The sequence below is a fragment of the Aptenodytes patagonicus genome, chromosome 12 (assembly GCF_965638725.1).
Source record: "Aptenodytes patagonicus chromosome 12, bAptPat1.pri.cur, whole genome shotgun sequence".
Classification (NCBI taxonomy): Eukaryota; Metazoa; Chordata; class Aves; order Sphenisciformes; family Spheniscidae; genus Aptenodytes; species Aptenodytes patagonicus.
The window spans coordinates 19,894,817-19,921,792 of record NC_134960.1 but is presented as its reverse complement, the minus strand read 5'-3'; the positions used below and the strand labels follow the sequence as shown (position 1 = coordinate 19,921,792).

The following is a 26,976-nucleotide window of genomic DNA, read 5'->3' as shown; positions in this document are numbered from 1 at the left end:
CCTCCTTATTTTTTTTTTTTCGGGTAAAGAAAAAAATTCACACGCCGAGAGCCTGCGGTAACTCTTTCCCCGGCTCTGAAAGCTCGTTTATAGCAGACAAAATGCCAGGAACTGTTAACCTCCACGCATAGTCTAACTCTCCGAAGAGAGCCTAACGTCAGTTAACACCTTATTAAGTGAGAACATAACCATCGCTCATAACTCTGAGCTTTCCAAATTCTCCACTCGAATAACAGCGCACATCGGCGCAGAGCGTTTGGTCCTGCTGCTCCCGCATCTGTGGGGACCGAAGCGCTCGTTCCCCACCCCGTTCTCAGCCACAGATCAAGCAGCATCTTTAATCCCTGGAGTTCATCACTGGGTGCCCTTCAGACACCAAATCCCAGTGTTTTTCAGCCCACAGTTTCAGGCCCAAGAGGCACAGAAAACGTTAAGAGTTTGAAAACAGTGACCAAAGCAAGTTCTTATAAAAGCTCCAGCAGTAATACACCTGTGATATATCTAATGGACTTCACACTGCTGGTCTTACGGATCCACAAGTGGAAAAAAAAAAAAAATCCAAACCGCTGACAATTACTGATTCCACCGACATCAGTGGCACCACTCATCCCCGTCACAGCGGTCCCACGGCACCTTGCCACAGCTGAAGGCTGTTTCCAAGGATGGCCAAGACCATCAGAGTCACTTTCCCGAGCCCTGCAAGTTGAGCTCACCGAGATGCCTGTGCAGAAACGGTACAAACAGAATTTGGGGGCTCGCAGGATGAGAGCATTTAGCTTAGATGTGAAAATATTCAATATATTCCTAATCATCACCAATGTCTCTTTTCCTCGAAGTGGTTTGGGTGGGGAGGAACCCAGCCTATGGCACCTTGTGCCGTTGGGCGCTGCTCAGCCACCCACGGGAAAGGCACCCCACAGTGTGGGGCCACCCCATGTGCATCAGCCCATCACCCCGCCAAGTCCAGTATCTGCCGCCCAAGGAGACCCTGCACAACGCACACGGCAGTTCTGCAAAGCCAGAAGGCAATAATTCCTCCCTAACACTCGCAGCCGCTCGTAGTCATCTGCGAGCGCGAGCTTTGACTGCTCCTTCTCGGCTTTCCTGACCACCGAAACTCAGAGCAATCAGAAAATTAATCTGAACTGTCTCAGAAACAGCCCCAGGGCGGGAGTCAGGCCCCGATGGGTTTCTTTGGCCTTCCTTAGGTAATTTTTTTTCCTTCAACTCTTCTTTAGGCACAAATGCAAGGCTGTAAAATCAATCTGCTGTAAATCGCATGCCAAGGGGGAAGATGGTAGAGGTTGGCTGTGGGAAGCCTGCACGGCCTCTCTGCCCAGCAGAGCTCCTGAAAAGGCCGCCAAGTCTCCCACAGATGGCCAGCGCGCCAGACCGAGGACGTCATCCTCAGCTGAAACCAGATTTCTCCTGCTCCACCAACAGCCCATGCCACCTTTCTCTCTTCCCAGCCCCAGAGTTATCCTTGAGGAAGCAGGATCCATGCAGAAAATAGGAAACTGAAACTTGGTCCCCGTCCTTGCTGTGACAGTGCCAAGCTGCTGTATTGTTCCCACTAGGCTGCCAAGCCTCAGAGCTCAGCCTTTCATACAGGTGACATTTTGTGCCAGTTGAAAGCATCGCATTTTCCTCCTTCCACGAGAGCAGAAAACACTCTGCAACCGTAATATGGAAGTCAGGATTTCTTGGTGAGGTTTTCAAAACCAAAGCATCCCACACACGACCTGCCCCCCTCTCCCACACGAGCAGAGCCTTCAACACGCTGAGCACATCAGCTGCTTTACATTACAAACATGTGGGCCAGGCTCAAGGACCTCAGGGTCTTTAAGTAGGACAATGTTTTACACCCGTACACCCCAGTGCTGCAAATGGTATCTAAAGGGAAGTTCATGCTTTCCTACTGTGTGCCTTCATAAGACCAGTCTGATGTGGAAATGCCATTGGTGATGCACTGGGGAAGGGATGGAAGTCCCTACAGCGCTCACGAGCACCCGTCCCACCGCTTCAGGGCTTTGCATCTTCACCGCTGAAGGCTGCTATTTGATCTGATTCCCAACACAAACCCAGCCAGCACAGCCAATGCCCACTGGAAAATGAACACCTTTATTTTAAGCTGTTTATTTTTCATACGGCATACTCAGGGTGCGAAGGCCAGCGCAGGACATTCCCGACAGCTTGATGTTCACGATATTTTATTAAGCAAGACGCAGGCCAGGTAAGGTCTCTGCACTGCAGGGTGCTCCCTGGGATCTCCCAGGGTTACTCCCTTTCACTCACCCATGGAAACGCCTGAATTAAGACTATGTCCTACAGTGCCTCGGTGGCTTATTGGATTAGTGGCTGCTCTTCAGCAGCTCAAATCAAAGTCTGAGCAGCATGACCTTTCGCTTGTAGGGCTGTGAAGGTGCCCCGATGAAACGAGTTTCCCTTGCCCTGCTCCAGTGGTCCATATCACCCAACAAGCAGACATTTCACAGAGCATGAAACCCATTCAATGGGGCCAAGGACTTCGCAGCATGCTTGAGTGGGAAACCTTCCCACCCATTGGACGCCCCTTTGGAATGTGAATGAGAAGCCGGCAGCAAAGGCCAGCACAGGATCCGGCCCCGCTGCACCTGGCATGCTGTGCCACCAGGGCCCTTTCTCCTTTAGATGCGAGATTTAAAGGAAAAAGAAAAAACCCGGGCTGACATTTTACAAAGACCAAGTTCAGCTCTACATAGCTGGCAAGCAAACCTGTGCACCGTTTGCTCCTGTCATCTTCTGCATCTCCAGCCTTGGGTCGTTTCAATACGCAGTTCTTACTGAAAAAGAGCTTGAAGAGGATTTCTACATTTCAAATCCTCAGTAAAAGAAAAGACAACTTTCAGAAGGGCTGTGGTGCATATTCTGTCTTTATCCAGTTTACACACAAAAAGGCAACTTCATCCCAAGGTAAGAAGGGATTTTAGAAACGCTTCTGCCACGTAGCCTGGACAGGCAGGGAGGGAGGGGACGCTTTGCAGTTGCTGCCATTTGACAGAAGAGCCACCTCAAAACAACCCTGAACTGATAGCCAGGAGGAGAGGACTTAAGCCTTAGCACCATGACATTCAGCCACAACCTTGCAGAAGGAACCCAGTGAAGAGCAAACAGTCAGGACTTGGATGCAGCCAGCCACAAAGCACCAGGCTAAAGCCCCGATTTGAAGCATTGGAAGCATAAAGCACAGAGCCATGAACATATATGTAACTTGCATGAAAATTCTGCAAGCAATTTCAAGTCATCAGTGTGGTAGGTGGCAGCACAGCCAACAGCACTGCTGATACTCATGTATGAGAGAAGAGAGGGAAGGGCCATACAAAAGGTTAACAAGCAAAGCTGCAATTTCTAAATGAAAATGCATCCCCTGAGACAGAGCCCTGCAAGCAACCGCACAGGAAAGGTGCTTAGAGTGGGGCAGGTCAGAGCAGCCGGGAGCAGCAGAGGCACACAGCTTTGTTTGCTTTCTGTAGCCCTCTTTAGCCCTTAACACTGCTAGCACACCCCGCAATGCTTCCCCCGTGTTGTACAGGTAGCAGCAGAAAGCAGCAGCTCCGTACTCCTGCGTCAGCATGGTTTGAACACAAGAAGAGCATGTGATGATTTGGTGTTTAGCAATTTTGGTGCTTTGCACCCACGGTTGGTCCCCAGCACACCTTGCTTCACCACGGGCCATCAAACAGCAGCTGCGAGGCTAGAAAGCTGCTGGGTGCTGGTGCTCAGCCCCTGAAGCTCCCAGATTTCACTGCATACCAGAAGGCATAGGGAAGGCTCACTTATCGGTTAACTCCAGATGGAATTTAGGTTTTAGCACGCTGAAGTTTCTCCCTGGACATAAACAAACCATGTGTGGAGGAACAAAAGCAACTCAAACCATACGTCGTCAGCTTTTACACTGGGATTTCACCAAGCCCCGGGACAGATGAAGAGCCAGGGAGATCAGCACAGACCCAATGCGTGTCTGCAATTGCTCTGCTGGTTGCCCGGACTTTGAAAACACATGGAGGCATAGGAAATGAACTGAAACACCAAAGGCATAGATACAGTGAAAGCAGAAACGCTGAATTCCCACACCAAGCATTTGAAACACTAAATCAGAACATGCGTAACAGAGCTTTCCTTCGCTACACTAAAAAGGAATCCAAAATAGTGTTTTTGCTGCTGGGTGCCTTATGCTCACCAAATTTTTAGCTTGCGACCACTGAGCTGTGCTTTGTAAGCCCCACAAATCAGATGCCAACCTGGAACACGTGAACTGCACCACGCCATGCCAGCCAGTGGGGATGGCACCAGGAATTAGAGACATTGATGCTTCTGTATTCGCAGGATTAATCTCATGCAGTGACCCAGAACCTGGGCGGGTTAGGCTCTTAGTCAAGAGACCTGAAGACTGGCACTATGAGACACAGGTGTGGCATGACCCCATCTTTTTAGCAGGAAGTATTTGCTATTTAATAGCTGCTGGGAAGCAGAGCTGAAAAGAGGTGAAGGTCTCTATCTGGAGCCTGGATAAAGACAACACATCCATCGTTCAGCATTAAGGAGCTGTTGTGAGGAATGATCTGAAGTCCCTTAACGGTGAGCAAGAGCTCACACAGATTTATCGGCACAGCTCCTCTGGAGTTTTCCCTGCCATGACCAGGGAAGGCCTCTTTTGGCCACCAGGAACTCCTGCCTTGGAGAATGAAGACTGAAAAAGCCCATCATGCATGCCAAATATAAACACACACAAAGTAACAGAATAATGGAATAATATAAAATAAATAAGAAATACAAATATAGGCTATCAAGCACAGCAGCTTTCATTCTGTAGCATTAAAACTGGGACAGCCTTCTATGAACTGGAAGGGGAGGGAGCTGGGGCAGGGCAGAGCACCGAGTCCCGGGAAGACAGAGGTGGCCAGGAAATCCCAAAAGCTGCCACCAGCCAGCCCAGTGCTGCAGAAAGGCCATCCCAGCTCCAGAGAGAGCAGGGATGCTCCCAAGAGCTTCTGCAGCCAAGGGCCCTTCCTGGACTTCTTGGGAATGGAGGCAAGAACAGCGTCTCTTCCAGCTCCAGACCATAGGCATGTCTCATGACCCCACGCAAAGGGAGAACCCAGCATGCTACAACCCTTACTCTGATGTGTATCGTTACTTCGTAACAAAAAAACCCAAACTAACAAAGCCTCTTATTCAGCAGCCAGAGTTTCAGGGTTTGCAAAGGTTTTTCTCCACTGAAATGCCTCCTGAATTTCAATGGGATTTGGGAACTGAAACCTCAGATTCCTCTGAAAGCTCCAGCACGTTCACTAAACAAGTCTCAGTGCTTTATCAGCAGAGGAATGAAGAAAACAAAATCACTGAAAATGACGGACATCTCAGGCTAAAGGAGACCAGTGGACTAGTTCAATACGCTGTTCTCCTGGGCAGCCCACCTCCGGCGCCCAGGGCCCCTCAGCCAGTGCATGCCCCCACCCCATGTCCCCCAGCCTGGCCACCCTTGCTCTGGTGCCCTCCCTGTCCTGCACAGGGAGGATGCCCACAGGCTTTCCTTGGTCCCACCACCCAGGAGCGTTGCAGCTGCCCTCTGAAAGCATGTGGCAGCTGCTTGAATGCTTCTGAAGGGACACAAGAACAGGCAAACCTCTGCAGACAACCCTACACAAACCAGTGGGAAATTCCACTTTCCAGCCTTTGCACTGCATTAAATCCTAGGGCTTGGCTTCTTGGATTTATATTCCTCCATGGTTTCATTTTTCCCTAAAAAAAAAAAAAAATCACAAGCTGTTAAGCTTCAAAACTTAATATTTCCTTAACTTGGAGCTTTTCAGCTCAACAGCTCTTAAACATAAACCTCTTTGACTGAAGTCTCCTGAATTAAGCTGTCTCCAGCAAGCCACCATCCCAACCCCTGTCTGCAGAGCCTCCTTCTCTCTGGGATGACTGATCCCTTCCCACGCCACCATTGTGGGCTCCTGCCCACTGCCCCTGCACTGCTCCGGGTGCTATCTGACAGGCAGGACCTCACACGGAGGCTGCATGACCACACGTGTCCCCACAGCTGGCATGGGCCACCCCTGGGGCAGTTCAGGGTTGATGCACACACAGCTGCAGGCGCTGAACAACTGGTGACATCCTGGACCTCTCAATGCCCCATGTCACCGTCCTCAGCGATGGCACAACTGAATCAGCAACTTGGAGCAACTCAAGGTGGACCTTGAGACAGACAGAGGACAGCTCTTTCTGAAAACAATGTGAAAAAAGTATGTTTTACTAACACTTCTGAAGAGGAGCTGTAGGCCACACCTCGCTTCAGAGCAAGAACTCAAAAAATTTAACAGATGGGTGGGTCATCTTCTTTGCTGTTTACACAAAAATAGACCCAAACATGGCCTTTTTCTGGAAGAATCAATGTCACAGGTCAGCAAAGAGACATCTTTGGAAGTCCCATTCTCCTGGGGCATGCACAAGCATCTCGTAGCCCTACAAGCAGGTAAGGCTGAATGCTCCATCCACTTGGAGGTACAGCAGCAGGGCCGGGCTTTTATCATCAGCGTTCTTCACCGTGACTGAAGTGAGGAGACCAGCCTCTGATGTGCTCTCAGGGGCACTTTGCCAAGCAGCACAGAAGGCGGGAATGGATTCATGCAGGAGCACCACGTTTGCAATTGGTGTTCCAAGCTTTTTCCAGAGACACAGAGAGCAAGACTGACTAGGGAAAGAGAGCGCTGCTCACAACAGCAATGGCTAGAAAAGACTGGAGGAGGAACTGATAAGATCAGCAGACAGACAGGAGAAGCCTGAGCAGTGATGGACCAAGTTAGCAAGGAGAAGGCTGTGGCAAGATGTAGAACTGGGAATGAGTTGGAAGGGACTATCCAGAACCATAAAGCTAGAGGGAACAAGCAGAAGCATCTGTCCTAGTTTGAGACCCTAAAAAAGAAGCCAAGATCCTCCAGTCTCCCTGTCCTTCTGTGGTCTCTGGACATCACAAGGGTTGGGTCCCCTTCATTATGGTGATCCCATGACATTTCATTGCCCTTAGCTGGGGAGGGGGGGTGTCATTTAGTTAAAACCTATTTCCATGTGGAAAATTTGAAGGAAATGCTTAGAAGTATGGGAAAAAGAGTTAAGGAGCAGGGAAGAATGTCCTAAAGGTCAGAGGTGGCCTTATTACTAAACTGAAAGCTTTACCTATTAGCTGTAGTTGTCCATTGTTCTCAGTGTCCACACATGCACATTTACGTACAGGGAACAGCTAAAGCAGCAGGTACTTTGGGAAGCAACACTCAAAGCAATACTGGGATAATATATACTGCTTCAATATAGCATGATCTGTGTCACTAGAAGCCTCTCATCAAGGACGTTCTTGAGAAAATATCACAATTATACGCTTTGGGACAAATGTAAGGAGTAATGGGAAAAGTTACACAAGCCAGGCACAGATAAAGGGGGTTACAGCAGTGAAATACCAAGTATCTCGACAAGCTACAATATGCCTTCAACTCTCCCTGCAGTTATTTCTCATTAAAAAAAAATCAATTAGAAAAACCTCAGGCTTAATTTGAAAATAGCTTTGAAAATGTATATCCTCATTCAAGAGGAACTTATTTTCTCTTAAATACCAGAGAAGTCAACAGAATTGGATGGGGCTCGGCAGACTTAGGGCCCCAGCAATTAGTTGAAGGGATCTTGAGTAAGACTGCAGGACCTTTCTAATAAAATCGCCTTCAGTTTAAAAAAAGACTGTTTCTAGTACCAGGATAAACCAAACACTAAGTCTAAGATGAACGAGGTGCATCAATTCTGTTTTGAGTGGCCTAATTATGTTCCCTCCTTTTGCCACTTGCTGTTCGAGTACACCGATTTCCATTCCCTTGGCTGGACAAGTCCCTGGGCAGCAGCACATCACTGCCTGCACGGCCACCTCTGGAAGTGGCAGGCACTGTTAGAGCTCCCCCGCTGAGCATCCCACTGAGGGTCTCCATTTTTCCCATTCTCGCTTTTGAGCCTCAACCACCTTTTTCTCTTCTTTTTGATTCATTGCCCTTTCTTGTTCTTTGCTTCCTCCCAGGATCCTTTTCCTATAAAGGCTCTTCTGGCTTGGTTAGGGAGAACCAATGGAAGTGGTGGAAGGGGAAAAGAAAGTTTCTGAAGAAGTAAGGAGCAGAGCAAAAGTCATCCCCATACAACTGACCACAGGCCATGCATGCATACAATTAGAAGAGTCCAGTGGTCTCCATGGCACTGGAGATGTAGCATCTTAATTAACATTTAATATATTTGATTGATTTGGTCCAAATTAGGCATGGCTTAAAATCCACTTGCATAACAGACAACCCAACAGACAGCCACTGAAGAGCTGATCCAACACAACACAGAATTGCTCCCAAAAGTGTAAATGTAGATAAAAAACAACCAGCGAGTAGAGAGCAGGGGATTCCCTCTGCTGTCTGCAAAAGGAAGAACAAGTCAGGCCCTTTCAGGCACACCTCGAAGTCCTGTAGCGGTTCTCCTGCGCCCAATCATGCAAGCTCAGCTCTCCTCATTCAGATTACGAGAGCCAGGACTCAAGACAAAGCAACCCTTAATAAATACCAGATCACAAAACCTCCAAACCTCACTCAACACAACCAATTGCTCTTGCTGCTGCTTGCCAGGACCTACTGCCCATTAGACAAGGCCAGGGAATAAAGGCGCTCCATCTAACGCTCCAAACCACCCAATTCATTTGCAGCTTTTTCAATGACATTTTGTAAGTAGGATCCAGTCTTTAATTCGCCTTTGGGGAAACGGCAAGAGGAATAAGGATCTACATGCTTGTTCCACAGGAAAAGAGGGAAGGAAAAGTTGGGATAGTTTGGCTGCTAGTCAATAATGGCACACTGGAAGGAGACAGGACATAGCTTGGGGTATCTGGGTAAGATTTCTAGAGAAGGAGAGGACAGAGAGCATGTTCCAGCATGAACTTAGCCCCTGAGGGACTGTCTGGGTGGCAAGAAGCCCAGAACCACCACCCATCCTGGCCCTGTTTTCCATTACCTCAGCCCACACACACTCCTTTCCACCCGCCTGCCAGCCATGCTAGAGCTGTTCCTCTCCAAAGGCTGCAACAAGCTGAGCACAGGCAAAATAACAGAGCCCCATACTCATCGTAGCGCTTGGGGTCCGAGACACCATTTTGGCAAGATAGTTTGATTCACAGGAGCAAACAGAACCCCGAGACAGACCTAAGGTGGCCACAAGCACTTTTCTTGAACACCCCAAGGAATACGACACAGACCAAGACCTCCTGAAGATGGAGGTCAGTACCCTTCTATTATCACCTCCTCTGAAATCAGATGCCCAGAAACACCAGAGACTTAGAGACAAAATAGATCCATATGGAGCTGCAGCCCACACTGTGCAGCAGAGGACAGTGCTGCTGCACACCCTGTGTGGTCCCGCACACCCGCTCAGCTGTGTGGCCTTCCCCTTGTCCTGTGCAGGGGAACACCACCAGCTACCTGTTCATTGTAAGGAATGAAACACAGGAGGAAACGAAGCATGGAAAAAGCAAGAACAGAAGGGTCCTGCAACAGGAAAGGCAGCAGGGGGAGAAATTCATGGAGAGAGGTCAAGGGACAGCCACCTGGAAAGGCATTTTACCATCCTGTAAAGGGAAGACGAGTTTTCCCATGGTAGAGTGAGAAAGCCTGTACTTGCATCAGTGCACTTGACTATGTACCTCCATGCTCTCAAATAAGCCATCCTCAAGGACCAGGATCACACAACCCTCAACATAGCTATCAAAACATTACAGCTTTGTTGCAATCATGCCATTATTACCATGGTAAAAACATGTTTCAACTCTGCAGAAAGTCAAGAACAGTACTTCAATAACCTCCATCTGGTATTTGGGATCTTCTCTTCAACAGGTATTTTCACATCTGAGCTTAAACTAAGTGTTTTTAAGTTCAACCTTTGAGGCTCTGGTCAAAGAAGTGGAAGAACCGGCAGCTGCCTGTGAGCGTCCTAGAGGATACGGCTGCACAGCCCCACAGGAGTCATCGGATGGCCGGTCCCAACAGGAGCGAAGTGTTTGGAGCCATGACCAGCTGAACGGGCGAGGTCTGGGGCAGACGCCACGCAGCCAGGAGCAGGGCAGGACAGCCACACTGACCACATCTCACAGCTAGAGCTGTAAGAACGTAAACTGGCAGAAAACAGTGAGCAAAGCTAACTGGGGCCAAGTGAAGTTACCATTTTTATGCCATGATGCAGATGCCTCAAAAGATGCCTCATGATGCTTAATGGCAGCCTGACAAGAGATTTGACTTACACTATACCTTGGCTACAGCACAGGGATACATTTTCCTTTAGAACTGCCCATATGGGCTCCATCTTCCCCCCCTGTAATCCTTGGGCCGAGTGCGGCTGCGCCCCACAGACCTGGTCAGTGACCTATAGACAGACAACACCCTGGGCTTTTCTGTCTTAAAAGTTTAATACTCAGAATATTTTATTGGCTGGATAGCCTCTTACTGAAATTACTGTACAATTTTCACTTGTTTCAGCCAAAATTGAGGGCAATTTTGCTTAAATAAGCCTGTCTGTGCCATTAGCTCCACTTCACCAGGGAAATTTGCTCTCACTTGTGCATATGACATCATCTATTGACATAACCCCACCGAAACAGGCATTTCAAACCCTTATACCCTGCCATTTCACATACTGTAATTATACTCAAGTTTAAATGAATCTTCAACACTAGCCTTGCACTGTGTTTCGCTTCTCTACCATGCACTTTCCCTGGCTTTGTTTTTCCAAAAAGAAATTTGCTTCTGGAGACTTGCATTGGTTTCCATCATGCCCAGAATCTCAACTATAGAAACTAAGGTTTTTATAATAGCAAACCTTAAAAATATTTCCAGTGACAATTTTACTAACCAAATTATACATTCTGCTTCTAGAACAACTTGGAAAAAAGAACATCCAGTAAAAAAGGAGACCCCATGCCCAATTAGCACAACCCAACAAAGGTTTTTACCATGTCTTGTGAAGGTAACCGCTGCAGGACCCCAACTGTGCAAGTCCTTCAAGTGGAAGAAACTCAACCTGCTAAAGCCTGCTTTAAGGCCCTTCTGTTCTCAAGTAAGATTTTTTTCTGCTGTGAAAAATAGAAGCCAGTTGCATTAACTCTCACACATAGCAACGATTAAATCCTTTTAATAGTTACCATACAACTGCTTAAATGTTTTAAATATTCTTTCTGTCTTCATACCATTACTGCAGTTACTACACATAGATACAGGATTCAAGCATTTGAAGCGATACAGCATTTAGACAAGAGCCTTGAGGAAGAGTTCAGTGCCAGGTATGATATCCATGTTTTCCTTCTCCCCTTCATCTGAAAGAGCCCTTACTCCTTGGCATTTCTACTTTATGACAACCAATGGTCCAAAAATTTGTTTTAACTCAGCCTCTTAGTATCATTGGTAGGCAATAATCAGAAAAGACCCAAGGAACTGTGATAGAACTACCTGCCCATCTGAGCTTCTGGGATTTGCTGGAGATCAGCTCATCATTCCCAGGAATTTATCCACTGGCATTGATCTCCCTCAGTGAGCTCTCTAGGCACACCCTAGAGCATTCAAGCTAATTCTCTTCTCCACAAAACCCTCACAGGAGTCATTACGTGAGACAACCTCAGAGACTGTAGCCCCTCAGAGGTCTAACAGCACAGCCAGCAATTCCCAAATCAGAAGTATTACATTTTACAAGTGGAGTCACAAGCCCTACCAACTCAGTTGTTAGAGAGAAACCATAAACCAAAGAGAAATGAAGCTGGTCAGAAATCGAGATGCAGGAAAGGCTGTTTTAGGCAATTATATAATTAGTGGTCACTTCTAGACAAGAATAAAGTCCCACTTACCACTTAAGTCTTCTCACCAATCATCTGCTCAGTAGCTGTAAAGCTCATGGAATTGGAGTCAAGTTGTTTTTAAAGTTGACAACATAAATGAGGCTATCTGATGTGTACTTGGTAAAGAGAAGTAGCTGAAATACTTAGCAGTAGTTCCTATGAGAACTTTAAAGCCCTGTTATGTTCTCGGTTCAGTATGCAGACTACCCCCAACCCATAAAAAAGAAACGATAGTACTTTATTAAAATACTAAATTTTATTTTTTTTCCACATACATTTAGTCTCCCCACCATTTCCATTTGTCTGACCACCACCACCACCATGCCTTATCAAAACATTCCATACATACTTAAAATGAAGCTGAGGGTGGAGTCCAGTCTTTAAAAACTAAACAGGCATTTTGGACAACACATTCTTGGCAAGGTAATCTGGATGACATTTATCAGCCACGGTAGGGAAAGCTCTTTCAGCATTTGTAAAAAGGACAGCCAAATAATGGTTACAGAAATAAGACTGCAGATTTTAATGAACTGTTTAAACTGTTTTCTTTTCTTACAGAGTCTGTCTCCACTGCCAGAGAGCTTGAATGACCTGGAAGTGTACACAAAAAGTTAGAAACTGAAATCCATTTTTCTAATTATTTTCAATTTACTATCACCACTTACTCCACAAAATATTGACATTAATTTACAACAAAAATGCATTCCTTTCAGAGAAAAAAATCAGGTTGAAAGCAAGACATTCGGTCCTTCTGCTAGAAGACTGTTACTCACTGTAAGTCACAATAGTAAGAATTCAGTGAAGGTGAGAGGATGGGTGTGGACCAGCTAGGCAAATATTGGCTGAACTCTGCCTACCCTGGCTAATGTCACACCAACTCCAGTAGCTGAGGCTAACTGCTTTTAAATATTCTTTCAAGAACCTATCAATTTGTCTATCAGACAAGTTTACTCTGAACCACTGAAGGAAGCAGGAAATCATAAGGAATTCTGTCACTGGAAGAAAGTTTTAACTTACAGGAATTTTGATAGGGAAATCTAAGACACATTTTAGCCTAGTATATGTTGAGTAATAACTAATTCAGAAACTTGCTTCCTGATACCACCTTTTGGCTTGCCCTCTTACAAGAGTTCAGTTGACTTTGGGAGAAAATGTAGCAAGAAAGCCATAATCTCAATCGCAAAACAGTTCCCCCTCCCAGACACCCTCCCCAACAAAAGGCTGAACAGCAGACTGGCCTAGGTGGCCAAATTCAGCAGCAAGGAAAACCACAGCTCATTTCCTTAGCCAATATGGTGCCAAAAGGAAAATTCTGTGGGTTTAGTAAGCAAGAGATAATTTACCAACCGTATAAAAGCTGGAAAAATGTAATAAAATATTAGCTTTCCCATCTTAGCCAACTAAACCCTTAAAACTGTTCCCATTTATTTAATTTGAAGTATTGTTCGTGGTTTGTAACTCTTTGAAACAGTCCAAAGCTTGTAAAGATTAAGAAGTGGAAAAGAATCCCTAAGTCAGGTTATAAAAATTTTTGGACTTTATCAAGCTCCAATAAATTCAGTTACCTTCTGGTCCTCCGTCCTGAAGCAATTCTTAACATAGTTGGCAAATTTGGGCTCCAGCTTCGGAAGGGAAGAACCCTATTTTGAAAAAAGCAAGCTTTGGTGTATGCAGGTCATTTAATGGTTCCAATAAATAACTTATGAAGCGTAAACCCTTTGCAATACACATGGAATTTTACTGAACTCACCTTGCAACATCCCAAACCAATCTGCTTTTAAACCATTTTTAAAAGTTTGCTTCTTTACAGTACCCAGGTATTTCTCACAAGAGTGCCTACACACTAAATGGCTATACAAGCATCTTTACTCATGCTCAAAAACATAACAACAAGCATTCACCACTTAAGATAACCCTGTCTGTAGTCAACATTCATATGCTATTCAGGTAAACTAGAACCAATTCCTTATTTATGGATTCTTACTACAGCATGCAACTTGAGACATTACTACCCTTCACAGGTAGGTTTTCAACTTCATCTCTCTAGAGCAAAAAATTAACTGATCTCCCACCTACCCTTTAAGAGTCATTCTAATACATTAGTTCTATGAATTTAAAGAGCTGTTCTAGAGACACTTGCTTCTCTCTGAAATGGTCTTTGTACATACTCAGATGTACAAAGCAGATTCAGTAATTCATGGATCTAGGTTTATCTTCATGTCTTCTCCTATCTCCAGGTAAAATATACAGCACACTATTTTAAGAGACATAGATTTACTTTCACATGCCCCATGAGTAATGTTTTTCCCATTTTTCAGGTGCATCACTTGAAATATACCTAGCCAATTATGACAGTACACTTAGCTGCTACTCAGCACACTGCAGAAGACAGCAGTTTTATGTTCAAAGGAAACAAAGCTACATTAGGAAGGTTTGAAACTGCAATACTGCAACCAAAAGCTTGGATTTGGACAATGTCTTACCCCTGGATTCTGTCAAGTACTGATGCTTTTCTACTAGCTTGTTGACATCTACTTACTACGTAATACAGCAGTTCCACTCTAATAATTTAATAAAATAATAAAGTGGGAGTTTTTAAAGCTGCTAACTTGCTTGCTGTCAGCTAGAAGTGCTATTGTATATGGCAACGCACAAACCTTTTGCCTAAGGTATGCTCTAGCACCATCTTGGAAAACATTAAATTAAGCTGCCTGCTATTGCTTCTACATATTTGTGCTTACACAGCATTTCCCAGCAAAAACTCTTTAGCAACAGAAAGTATATTCTAAAGCTACTTGCCAGTTATCTGGTCTCCATAGGGACATCTGTCTACTGTGAGCAGCTCAGCCACTTCTGCTTACACTGCAGAAACAACACTAATCCTGGCTCCTCTGAGTCATGCAAAAAACCACCCTAGCATCCACTAGATCCAAGAGGTTAGTTTGACCTAGCAGAATTATACCATCCATCACTGTCAGCTTCACAATTTAGAGACATGCATTTTGATCCTGATCACAATCTGTCATTGCTCACTCTGAATCGAGACACTTTTTGTCTTGTTTTGCATTCCTGGGACAAAACTGCCTCAAAACATCAAGAATCTAAGCAGAAGATAATCCTAATTCTTTAGATGACTTGATTGCCAATATAAGGGGAAAAAGTTTATCATTTCAGACCAAACTAAAAAAAAAAACACCAGAATTCTTCATAGCACTGACATCAGTGTAGGTTTTAGCCAAAAATAAGTCTCCAATAAAGAATCTGGTTCAGTCACAAAGGAGCATATGATCTGTAAGCATGCTCCTGAGCTAGAGAAGTAAAACCAGAACTCATATGGCCTAGATGTCAGGTCCTCACTACCACCTATTCTGCAGTACACACATGTACTGAGCTGCACCCCTAGTTAGCACAAAGGTTTCCAAACTTGGCTAAGGGGGAAAGAACTGCTATTACCTGCTACACTTTCACCCAACCAGCCTGTAACTAAAATGCAATTTTATTCTTCTTAGCTGCTATTTAAGTATAAAAAAAGACTCATATGCGTAACCGTGAAGTACTAGTCAAAGCTGATAGCAACCAAAAGCCGACTGACTGCCCTGTGACCTTCAAAAGATGAAACATCCATTGCGGGGAGACTCAATTAACCCCCAATCTCCAGTTCAGAAACCAAATGCTTTCAGGTCTTCATTGATTCACTAATGCAAATCACAAGCACCTATCTCCCCCTTCTGGAAGTCATAAAGCCTTACAAGCATCTGGATATCTAAGTTGCATACTGCTTTAAGACCAAACAATTCCAAGCATGTGAAGAACTCTGCTTTACTCTAGTTGCCTAAAATAAAATGCATACACTAGTTAAGACAACTTTAGAATAAATATCACCCAAAGTTTGTTGGTTTTATTCTTGTTGTGGTTTTTTTTAGAAATTTTAACTGAGACAGTTCACTACGAAATACCAAATTACTAAACACCACTACTGGAGGAATACAAAAACAAAGTAGGTGTTTTGTTTCTCACGAGTAGAGGCTTCTTTTTGTCCCAAACAAGTTTTCATTTTTCTGAGCTTCAACATCAACATACTCTGATAACAGCACAGCAATCAATGACATGTAACCATTTCTTAAAAACATCCAATTATTCTGATCTGTGGAAGTGCAAAAATAAGGCTGACAAACCTGAAGTTTCCAAAAACTCACCTTATCTACAGACGCTTGCATTTTTGCTTTAATCTCCTCTAATGACAGAGGGACTTTTGGTGTTTTTGGAGTTAGAGATTTATCCTTCTTGGAATCTGGAGTCTGAAAATTATTCATTTCATTAGCAACTTGCACGTACATAAAGCTGCATAGTATACAAGATCAAGTTTTCTAAAAACAAGAGCGTTAAAACCTACTATAGAATTTATATGGAATAAAAGAACTAGCTATCACATAGATACCTCAGACAGTTTTCAAAAAGCCACAGCAGTTAAATTTGTGCTTCCAAGACATTCCTCAGAGACAAGGAAAAGAACAACATTTAAGTTTGGAGTTACCACAGTTAGCATAGCTAGTATCTTACACTTCCAGGCAGGTGCCTATGCAGCTCTTTCTCCCAACAGAAATGAAACTGAAAATAGCCCAAACATTCAGTGATTTAGAGTTTACTCCACAACTGCAGCCAGATTAGGTCATGCTTTAAAAGGCACACATCTGCACTGCTTTTCAGATGCTATCCTCTGCCATCCATCCATCCCACACTAATTTCTGTATCAAAGTTCCTTGCATGCATGTTCGAGTACATGCAGCAAGGAAAAGCTGCACAAGGAAGCCTGACAACTACAAAGCAACTGGACAAGAAAACAGTTAGTTCTCAAATGGATCAGTTAAGTGAGACTCCCTTATTAGCAGCAGCCTCCTGTTGTACTGCAGTGGCAACACAGTTGGCACTCATCCTCTTGTACAAGCAGCTACACAAAAAAAATACAGACTTGTATTTTAAACCGTGGGATCACCAATACTCACAAGGGACAGCATGTCTGATTTTGAATCTTGGCTGTTAATAGTTATATATCGATCACTAGAGTTTCACAGGGGAACACGAAGCAATGAACAGTATCCCCAGCATGCTTCACAATAAGATTCAAAAACCTAACTTAATGGTTACTACATTACTTAAAAGTTACCATTAGGCAAGAAAACTAGCTTCCACACTAGAACAAACATTTGTTTTACTCATTTGCCTTCACTCACTTTTGATTTTGATGCTGGTGTGGACGGCTTAGAGTCTTTTCCATTTTGCTTTGCTTTCTGCATATTTTTTCCTGAAGCCTCACGGACAGGCTGAAAAGAAAGCACTTAAGTTCATTTGCCATGAAACACTGCTAGTAAATGTTAAGCTCGTTAACATAATACTCAAGACTTAGTGACAAATACATACTATTTAACACCAAACAAAAAAGCATTCTCATTGCCTATGCAACATGATCAGCGTCCATTATTCAAGCAAAAAGCATGTATGCTACAGGAACTCAATGAAAAACTGTTGGTGCAGCACTATACATTACATAACCAAGATCAAGTTTTGTTACGATGTCATACAGCTATGTGGGACCTCCACTGTATTTTCCTTATGTATTGCATCTTTCCTTATATATTACCATGCAGACTTTTGGAGGCAGGTATCGCATAAGACTAATTCTAGATGGCACTGCAATTCCAAGACCTGACTCAGTGCTTTTGTTTTTTTTCTAACACAACCATTACCTCGTTTGGCATTTCATACAGAAATACCATCTGGGATGTGGATGGGCAATGCCACATGTACATTTAAGAACTGGACTCTTATATTCCTATGTAAGTCAAAGGACCATTTTGCTCAGCCACACTAGATTTGATTAGATGGCAGGAAATCTGCAGTTCAGATTGTCTTTACCAGGCCTTAAAACTATTATGCACCATCACCTATAGAAATTCATTAGGACAGAGCAGCATATAGTGAAGCAAATCATTGAATGTTTGCTTCTGAACAGCAGATATGTAAAAATAAATTCAAGCCAAAGTACACAAGTTCAAAAAAATTACTGCCTTCTACCTCTGCAGTTGCCAAGTTGTCTTAGTTTAGTTTACCACCAGATGGCACTCAAGGGCTGATGTACTTCCACATGCAAGCACTCGGCTGCCTGAAGTGAACCTTTTCCAATGGGCTCACACATTTAGATCCTTTTTTTTATTGAAAGTTAGGTTGCTATAAAGACCATTTTCACAGTGTGCAGGACTAACTGAAATGGCAAAGCACAACCCTCGTTTTTGAGCAGGATTTTGTTTGCTGCCCAACAGCCATACACAAAATCACACCAGTCTGACAACCACACGTGTGCATACGCACACGGTTAAGAACCCAGCCACCCCTCTGCAGCAAAGTAAATAAAACATGGATTGGATGTGCATTCACACTGAAATGTTCTAATGTCCTATTACAATTTCTTTATACAGACTAAGCTAAACCAAAAGCATCCCATTCACACATTCCAAATAGCTGTGCTTAAACTCATTGATTTAAGGGACTATCTGCCCAATTACTGTCATCCCTTGTATTGATATCTAGTCCATTGTAAAACAGAACACTGCAGAAGGGACACTTCAGTTAGCTTCTGCATTACAATAAATGCAGAGTTCAAACCTAAACAGCTATCTCACTTATGCAAACACAGCTCACACACACTTCTGCTTTAGGGGTCTTCATATGAATCCTCAAAGATGACTCAAAATCAGGACAGTTAATTAACACCTATTAGTAAGTTAAGAGGTGTTAGCACTTGCTCTCCCTGTCTGAAGAAACTTTGCTGCAGATATTAAGTCTACCTGGTGTTATCACCCACTTCCTTTAAAGTTCATTAAACAGGCTGTTTAATCCTTCATGGGTGAAGAGGGTGACAGTGTGTGTCTATATGCCACTTACTTTCTTCATTGGTGTTTTCATTTCTTCCTCATCATCCTCTAAGTCATCCTCATCACTGCAATTAGAAAGTTAGTCATTCACTATAACAAGATTCATATTCACAGCTTTAACCACATTAGGAATTGTCTTCCCTCTCACCCCCAGTTAAAATGTTTTATTCATGAAAGAAGCAAGTAATCTTCCCAAGTCTACCTTACACCTTGTTTTAACACATGGCAAGGTATTAGGCCAAATACTCTACTTACTACTGTTAAAGCAAGTAAATGCATTCCCTTCTGCTTTAATACTGAAGGCACATTATCTTATGACTTCCGCTACTACTAATAAAAAATTCTAGATTAAAAGTTAATGAATTACATGAAATTAAGTTTTATAATCCAGTATGACATACTTGAGTAACGCTAATTTAGATCGCATTGTGGAGATAAGCTTTAGGTAATTTTTTTTGCAGCCAAGATAAAAAAGTAGCTTGCTCACTTAACAGTTATGCCACACAATTCGTATTCTGCAAGTTAACCCTGTATTTCAAAATGTTAACAAGAATACATACTCATCATCCTCCTCCTCATCTTCGTCATCCTCCTCATCATCTTCTGATAATTTTGCTTTTTTCTTAAAAAAGATCAAGTATGTGAAGTGTCAATACCATTGTCTTAATAAACAGCAACCTTGATCCAAAATGATTTGTGGCATAATTACAAGACTATCTTTCACCAATTTTAGCTAAAAATTAGTAAGTTACAGCTGACAAGTCAAGAGCTATTGACAAATTTACAGCATGCTCTGAGCATATGAACCCTTCCTGCTACACTACAGAGCTTCCATCAGCATTTAAACCCTTGCAGTACGCCAATGTTTATATTAGAATCTGCACACACTCATCAGTTACTGTAGTGGACAAAACTTCCACATAGAAGTAGCCTTCATATTAGGCCCCTCCAGCAAAGCTTTGGAAACTATCTGTACTTAACTACACTTCCATAATTTAGTACTTGTCAAGACCCCAGTACAAAATAACCCTTCCCCACAGATGTCAACAGACCACGTAGAAGTAAATCACAGCAAGCCCTCTAACTGCTTACTCCTAGAGGCAGCATTAATACCAAATCAAAAGAAAATGCTGCAGACAAGCTGACTGAAAGCAGATATACCTGTGGTGTTTTAGCTCCTCCTCCACTTGCTGGTCTCTTCGTTGAAGCATTCACAATTTTTGTATCATCTTCCTCATCGTCTGATTCTGGTTCTTCCTCTAATGCTGATAAAATGATGGCAATGTGTAAAAAACCCACCTCATGTAACAATAGTTAAAACAAGATTGCTAGTAAGAAACAAACAGAAGAGTATCACCCACAACTAAATAGGCATGGTCTTATTGAGGTGCTGAATTGATAGGAGGAAGCTTCCTACTAGCAACCTAACCACCAGGATCAGACACTCTTCCAGTTGACTGTATGCAGATACTACTACACCGAAATCCAAAATGGGTAGATACCAACCATACACAGCCTGCAACATTCCTCACAGAAAAGAGGCCATAGAACGTCAAGAATATAATTTTCTCCATTTCTAAGGAGACACATTTAAGGGAACTTCTAGAAAGAGTTTCAAAGACAATTCTACAAAGGAGAAGGCTAGTCCTGGCCTAGTTTTTAGTGCAAACTCAAAACTATTTCATGGGCAGTCTTCTCACACTCTCAAATGATATCAGAAAGCTCACAGCTTTCTGCTGGGAGACACTAACACCAGGAACCTAACACCCATTTGAAATTAGAACTCAAATTGCAAGGCTGACAAAATTCCCCTTTAGCCATACAAAACAAGAGGCAAGAAAAGGTATGCAAGCATTTCTCTCAACTCCTTTGTCCTACAACTACCTCATGCTTCTGAGGACAGTGAATTAAAGATTCAGAGGGTCAGTATTAGAGAAACTACTGCTTGAGATACCACATACACCACTCAAGTTCTGTTGGTGCTGACAGGTAGCAAGATCAGATTAGTAACCAGAGTAACACATACCTACAAGATGTTGACCACTGACGTAAACGGGCCCTGAACCACACTTCAACCTCAAGACCACCGGTGGTGTGATCTCAAAGCCACCTAATGAAACCTAAGGAAAAAAGCATTGTTATTTATTCAAATATTAAAGGCAAAGTGTGCTTAACAAGACAACTCATTCAAATGAAACCAAGAGCATTGACATCTGTAGACTCCAAGGCTAATAAAGTTTCCATCTGATAGAATATTCCTGACATATTTAGTCAATTCAGGGTCAATATGCCATAACAGAGTTTACTATACTCTCATTGCTTATCATAATTAAAGCACACTTTTCAAAGCCAGACCAATCCACATTTGTTTCTACTCATCTTGGCAGCAATGCCAATTTGAACATTATCCATCACACCTGCCTGCAGCATTGTGCAGTTCCACTTGTACAACATCAGCAACACTGATTCAAGTTACATTCCAGATGGCAGGAATGACAAGTAGGGTACCCTTAAATCAAGAAAGGGTAGCAGTCACCTTTAGAATCTCTCAAAGAGTTTGGGACCTGCAGAAAAACTAGACTTTTCTCATCCCAGGGTCAGAGAAAGCAACACAGGCTATAGATGCATCTGCTTGCAAACGCATACCTTTGTATACATAGAGATGACATGCATAATTACTATCACTTCTTTAAAAAAATGCATAATTTGAACAAAAGTCTATCATCTCCAGATGACTAGAGTAAATCTACTAGGCACAAAATCACATTTAGCTTGTATTTACTACACACGCCAAAACCGACACTTGTCTGAACCCACTGACCACTGTGCAGTTTCACTAAAACTCAGTCAACCAAAACCTTTTCTAATTTGTCTTTCTCACCCGAGACCCAATTTATAGTAGATTTTTCCAAGTTCCTGTACTTACCGTAGGCTGCACTGACATTTTCAGAGATGCCAGCACTACTTTAATAGGGTTGCCTTCATAGTCCAATGCTTCCGCTTCTACAACGTGTAATTCGTCTTTGGCTCCAGCCCCTAAAGTAACCTGTGAAGTAAAGAGCAGTGCACATTCTGAGAATCTTCCCAAATATTCTGAAGTCTTTTAAACTCTGTTCGCTGTTCTGTATCTCTTAAGACTGAAGTTTGTATTTCTGACTGCTAATGATTCAGTTGCACTCCTCCCCAAGCCAGTATCTTCTTTCCCTGTAACACCGGCACTTGCAAGGTGCAACTCAAGGCATGTGTTTTGATGAGTGAGAAGTAGATCTTCTGCTACTGGATTATTGCATTGAAATGGGTCAGTGACAAGTCCAGTCAGCACTGAAGCTGGCCCAAGGGAAGAAGTACAAACACATGCCTAGAGGAAGGGAAACAACTGCTGTCACTACTCCAGAATCACAGCCTTTACCCTTCCCCTGCCTGCCAGGTTTCATCTGCTAATTGCTTAACTACCACTTACACTACACACCTTTTGCTTACTTGACATTCAATGAGGAGTTAAAGACTTAACAACTGCTCAGTTCAGTGCTGTCATTTACGCACATGCCTTCTGCATTCATTCACCAAGGCCTGAGAGCTGCTGTCCCAGAGCATTTCAAAACTCAAAGTGCCTGGATTCCTTACACTGGGTACAAGTCTGGCGCTTTCTGAAGATCCAAAAATCATAGCTGCAGGAGAGGCAAATGAGTGACAAGACATGGGACAGGCCTGAAATTCCATTCTCTGAACCTCTGGCATCTGAGTCAGGATTACACACAAGAGATGGGAAAACCAAGAGTCCCCTGAAGTACTACAATTATTCCCGAGACAAGTGAACAAGGCTCTCTGTTTCCTTTCCCAATGCCCATGAAAAGAAAGCTTTCCACCCTCCACGGAAGATGTGGGTGTAAACACTTCAGGCAGAGGCATACAACTCAAATCGCCATTCTCCAAGAGCTGAGTTTTAGGCAGGCTATAATGATCCAGACTAGATGCATCAGACTGAAGGCTGAGAAATAGGATACAGGATTCACTACTCCTGGTAAGGTTTGTTACTGTAAATTTACAGTGAAATTGCTGCTCTGATCTCACCTCTCAAATGGGTTAGCAACAACACTGAATCATTCAGCTGGTGAAACTACCCACCAGGCCAAGAATTTAAGAGCATGCCCTCCACCCCAGTTACTCCTGTCATTTGCACCAGTTCAAGCAATACTACAGCACTTAATTTATTTACTGAGTGTCTGGCAATATCCATTCGTGTGCTTTAATTTCTACACTGAAGGAATGCACACTGGCAATAAATAGGTAATGAAGCAGTGACCATCCCTCTTTATGTTCTCCATATCATTAGCAAGACATCTACAGAAACCCTCATGCCACTTTCTACCTCTATATGCATCAATCCCCCCTCCCATTCACTTTTATCCTTTTTTCTCCCCACTTCTTTCTGTACCTCATACCCAAGTCCATCGCCACACTTCTATCTTAACTGACATGCCAATCTTTCTACATCTAGTCTTTTATCAGGTGTGCAGATCAGTCCCCAGGTATTTGCTACCTTCACACTTCATCTTCCATCAACTCCTTCCTCTGCTTGCCAAGGCATTTTCTGTTTGTAGCTATGTCCAAGATCTTCCAAGCCTCTTAGACATTTCCAGTTTGTCATTTGTTATTTCAACCCCCGTTTCTCCTGTATATCATCTTTTGTCTTTAAAAAGGCAGGTTATTGAATTAAGACTTTTTTTCCCACAACCCTAAAAACTTAAGTACTTGTATGCATTCAATCTGCTTCATCCCCCATGAAGAGTGCACAGCATCAGAAGAGATGCTATAGGTAAATTTTCCAAAAACAGGATCTTTGGATAAAGCCACACAACTCAGGTGACTAATTTCATCTGCACGACAAACATTCAGATATGAGAACTATCCACATGAACTTGCCCTGTACATACTTTACTGCTATACTCTTCCCTCAGAAGAAATTCTAATTAAGAACAAATTAGTCGTTGTCAAGTCCAGGTTGTAATTTTCATAAAATGCAAGGACTGAGGACACATGATTCACAAAACTCTAATGCCTATATTAAAGTGTTGTAACTAACACTGTGAATAAGTTTGGAGAGCATTGTTATGCAAGTCTCCTGCAGGAAGCAATTCTGTTGTAGGAAGTAATCCACAATTATAAGACTCGTTTCCAAGTATCATCAAGGAATCTCTTTGTATTTAAACAAACACAGTAATAAACCATAAAGTAGAGAGATGCTGCAACTCTTCAGTTCCTTGCCTGTGAAGTTGTGGCATATTATCTTCCTGCTAACCAGAAGTAACATGCTCAGCCCAGAACAAAGGCCTTGAAATAGTGTCTTGCTTGTGTGGCAGCAGAAAGATCTAAGGACACACCTAAGAACTCTCAGTGTACAGATCCTGATTTCCAGGAGTATCCTGCTCAGCGAGGAGTCTGTTAGATGAATTACCTGAACAAAAGACAGCGTTTCCCAGTTACATCCTTAGAGGGGACAACACTGAGGAAAATAAATCAAAACATACACACACCCCCCCATTTAACTTTAGTTATCAGCTGCTTATGGGAAAGAAAGGACTGGAATTATGTTTGGGAAACATATGGGAAAGCTTTTCAAAATAAAAGTTTCTAATAAAGTCTACTAAAATGTGCCCATCCATGACTTGTATAAATCTATCCTCCCCCTGTGCTCCTGCAGCATCTGAACTACTGCATTAGAGATGTCAGAGTGTATATTCCCGGCCTTTAACTCCATTTAATATAATTTACTAACCTACTGTGAGTTAATTTTTCAACTTTTCCAGCCTTGCATTGCTTGCTGTAAACGACACAACATTAGTGGATATTTTAAACTTTTTTTTTTTCCAACACAGCAAATATTTCAAATGAGACGGTATGTTCCACTCCCAATAGGAGCTTATTATTTAACAGATTCACATAAAATCGCTTACCACCAAAATAAACAAGTGCAAAAACGCACGTTAAAAAACTCACTTCTCACAGCATCGCACACCACCGATTAAAAAAAACAAACTTAAAAACCAAACAATACTTGCCGTTCTCAAAGACAGCTGATGCTCATTTTCTTCATCATCTACTTTGAACTGATACTCCTTATCTGCTTTAAGCTCGCAGCCTGTGAAAAGACCACTTAATTACAAGCGCGCCGGTTTTAGACGCAGCTACTTGCTCACCGCTTATTATTTTAAAACTTTGCTGCACCGCGGCTCTGCACTCGCACAGGAAACCCGCGGCGCTCCGGGCACGCCAGAAACACGTGGGGTGGGGAAAACCCCAGGCGAGCCCGCGGCCTGCTGCCGACCACGCAGGCCGAGCGCGGTCCTTCCGAGCCCATCCGCCCCAAGACCGTCCGCGTTCGGCGTCCTCCGCGCTGCCCGGGGGCGTGCCGTCTCCCAGGGGGGCCCCAGCGTCGGCGGCCGGGCCTCCCCCGGGGCCGGCGGCAAGGCGCGCCGCGGCCCCGCCGCGCTCCACGTGCTCCGCCGCGCTGCCACGTGCTCGGCGGCCGCCCGCCGGCTGCGCGCTCCGAGCGCGCCCGCGTCCTTAGGAACGGGCGGGGCGGCGGGCGGGCGGCGCGGGGAACAAAAGCGCGCCGGGCCGGGCCGGGCCGCACCGCGCCGCCGCCGCCACGTGCGAGCAGCGCGCCACGTGGGGCGCGCGCCGCCTTAACGTCCGCGGCCGCCGCGCGCCCCCTCCCCCGGCAGGGCCCTCCCCGCCCCGCTGAAGCGCGGCGCAAGACCGGCACCAGGCCGCGGGCCCCGCCGCCTCGGGCCGCCTCCCGCTCGGCACCGAGGCCTGAGGGAGCGGAGGGGAGGGGCCGGCTGGCACCGGGAGCGGCGGGCCGTTACCGAAGAGGAAGGTCTGGGGGCGCAGGGGGCCCATGCTCTCCATGTCCATGGCGCTGTCCTCCATCTTCTCGGCCTGCTCGCGCGGGAGGAGCGGGGCGGGATGCGGCGCTGCGGGCGGACGCGCACTAAAGGAAGCCCCGTGCCCGCCCACTCCCAGATATAGCCCGCGCGCTCTCGCGAGACCCGCGCCCCGGCCCCGCCCCCTCGGCCCGCCGCCCCGCCTCTGCGCACGCGCCGCCCCGCCCCGCCGCGGCGCGCTCACGCCGAAGGGGGGTCGCGAGCGCGGCGCCCTGCCCTGCCGCGCGCGGGGGGCTGCGGCCGTCACAAAATGGAGGCGGCCGGGGCGGCCCCCGCGCCCACCGGAGCGGCTGCGGGCCCGCGGGGCCGGGCCGGGCCGCCCGCGGGTGGCTGCTCCCTCACGGCTGGGGCCGGCGTGGCCTCGCCAGCACGCCTGGCGGGGAAAGGGCGGCGAGCGCCGCCCGGGCGGGTGCCCGCTTGCCTCTATAACCTGAAGGGACCGGCCGGGCGGCGGCGTGAAATGGCTGTCCGCGGGCGATTACGGCTGCTGGGCGGGAAGGGCCCGACGGCGGAGGCTCCTGCGGCCGAGGGGAAGCGCAGCCTGGGCGCTCGGTGGCTGCCCGCTCCCGCGCCGGGCTCCTGGGGTGCCTGCCCCGGCCGGCTGACTGGAAAGTGTTGGCGAGGGCAAGCCGCCCTGCTTGGTGGTGAGCTGGACGGGCTGCCCGGGCAGCTGTGCTGGCAGCGGGCCGCCGTGGGCAGCCTCCCTCCGGAGGCTCTGCGCCCAGCACAGCTCACAGACCCCAGAGGCTCCATCGCCGCCCTGCGGGCCGGGGGCTTGCTGAGGTAACAACGAACCAAAAGGCTTACAATGTTATGGCCAAAGTAACAAACCCTGCTGAGAAATGGGGTGTGTAAGCACGACCCAGCAGCTTGAGGGAGGTGAGGAGCTGCATCTACCAGTGCTCCTCCATGCAGAGGAACGTCCTGTTGCAATGAAACCTACTCTCCGTGTTCCTTTATTATGCATGCCATGAGCCAACAGTCCCTGTCAGCTTTGATTTAAAAAAAAAAAGCCCCTTTTCCTGTCTCCATACCTATTAAGATGAGCTGCCATTCCGAGTTACTGCACCCTGTGCCGCTGGGGTTCTGAGGACCAAGGAGCAGCAATATTTTGGGAACCCCCCTTTCAGCTCGTATCTGATGGGAGTGAACGACTTTTTCATGTGAATTGGCA

At 45.3% G+C, this 26,976-nt stretch overlaps 1 protein-coding gene across 1 annotated transcript; it reads right to left on the bottom strand.

Moving 5' to 3' along the window:
- Positions 1 to 12,160: 12,160 nt before the first annotated feature.
- Positions 12,161 to 25,846, bottom strand: NPM1 (nucleophosmin 1). Its single transcript, XM_076349629.1, has 11 exons — positions 25,725 to 25,846; positions 24,915 to 24,994; positions 21,782 to 21,901; positions 20,882 to 20,975; positions 20,017 to 20,120; positions 19,416 to 19,477; positions 18,866 to 18,920; positions 17,158 to 17,247; positions 16,123 to 16,224; positions 13,492 to 13,566; positions 12,161 to 12,517 (listed from the first exon to the last, which is right to left on the bottom strand). The coding sequence occupies exons 1-11, from the start codon at positions 25,786 to 25,788 to the stop codon at positions 12,479 to 12,481; spliced, it is 885 nt and encodes a 294-aa protein (XP_076205744.1). The 5' UTR covers positions 25,789 to 25,846; the 3' UTR covers positions 12,161 to 12,478.
- Between the last annotated feature and the right edge of the window lie 1,130 nt (positions 25,847 to 26,976).

Coding starts and splice junctions, on each gene's coding strand:
- NPM1 (XM_076349629.1), bottom strand. CDS start 25,788: ATGGAGGACAGCGCCATGGACATGGAGAGCATGGGCCCCCTGCGCCCC. Junction 17,248..18,865: donor TGAAAACACCAATGAAGAAA/GTAAGTGGCATA, acceptor CTTTCTTTTCAG/CCTGTCCGTGAGGCTTCAGG. Junction 13,567..16,122: donor TGCAAGCGTCTGTAGATAAG/GTGAGTTTTTGG, acceptor TTTTCAAAATAG/GGTTCTTCCCTTCCGAAGCT.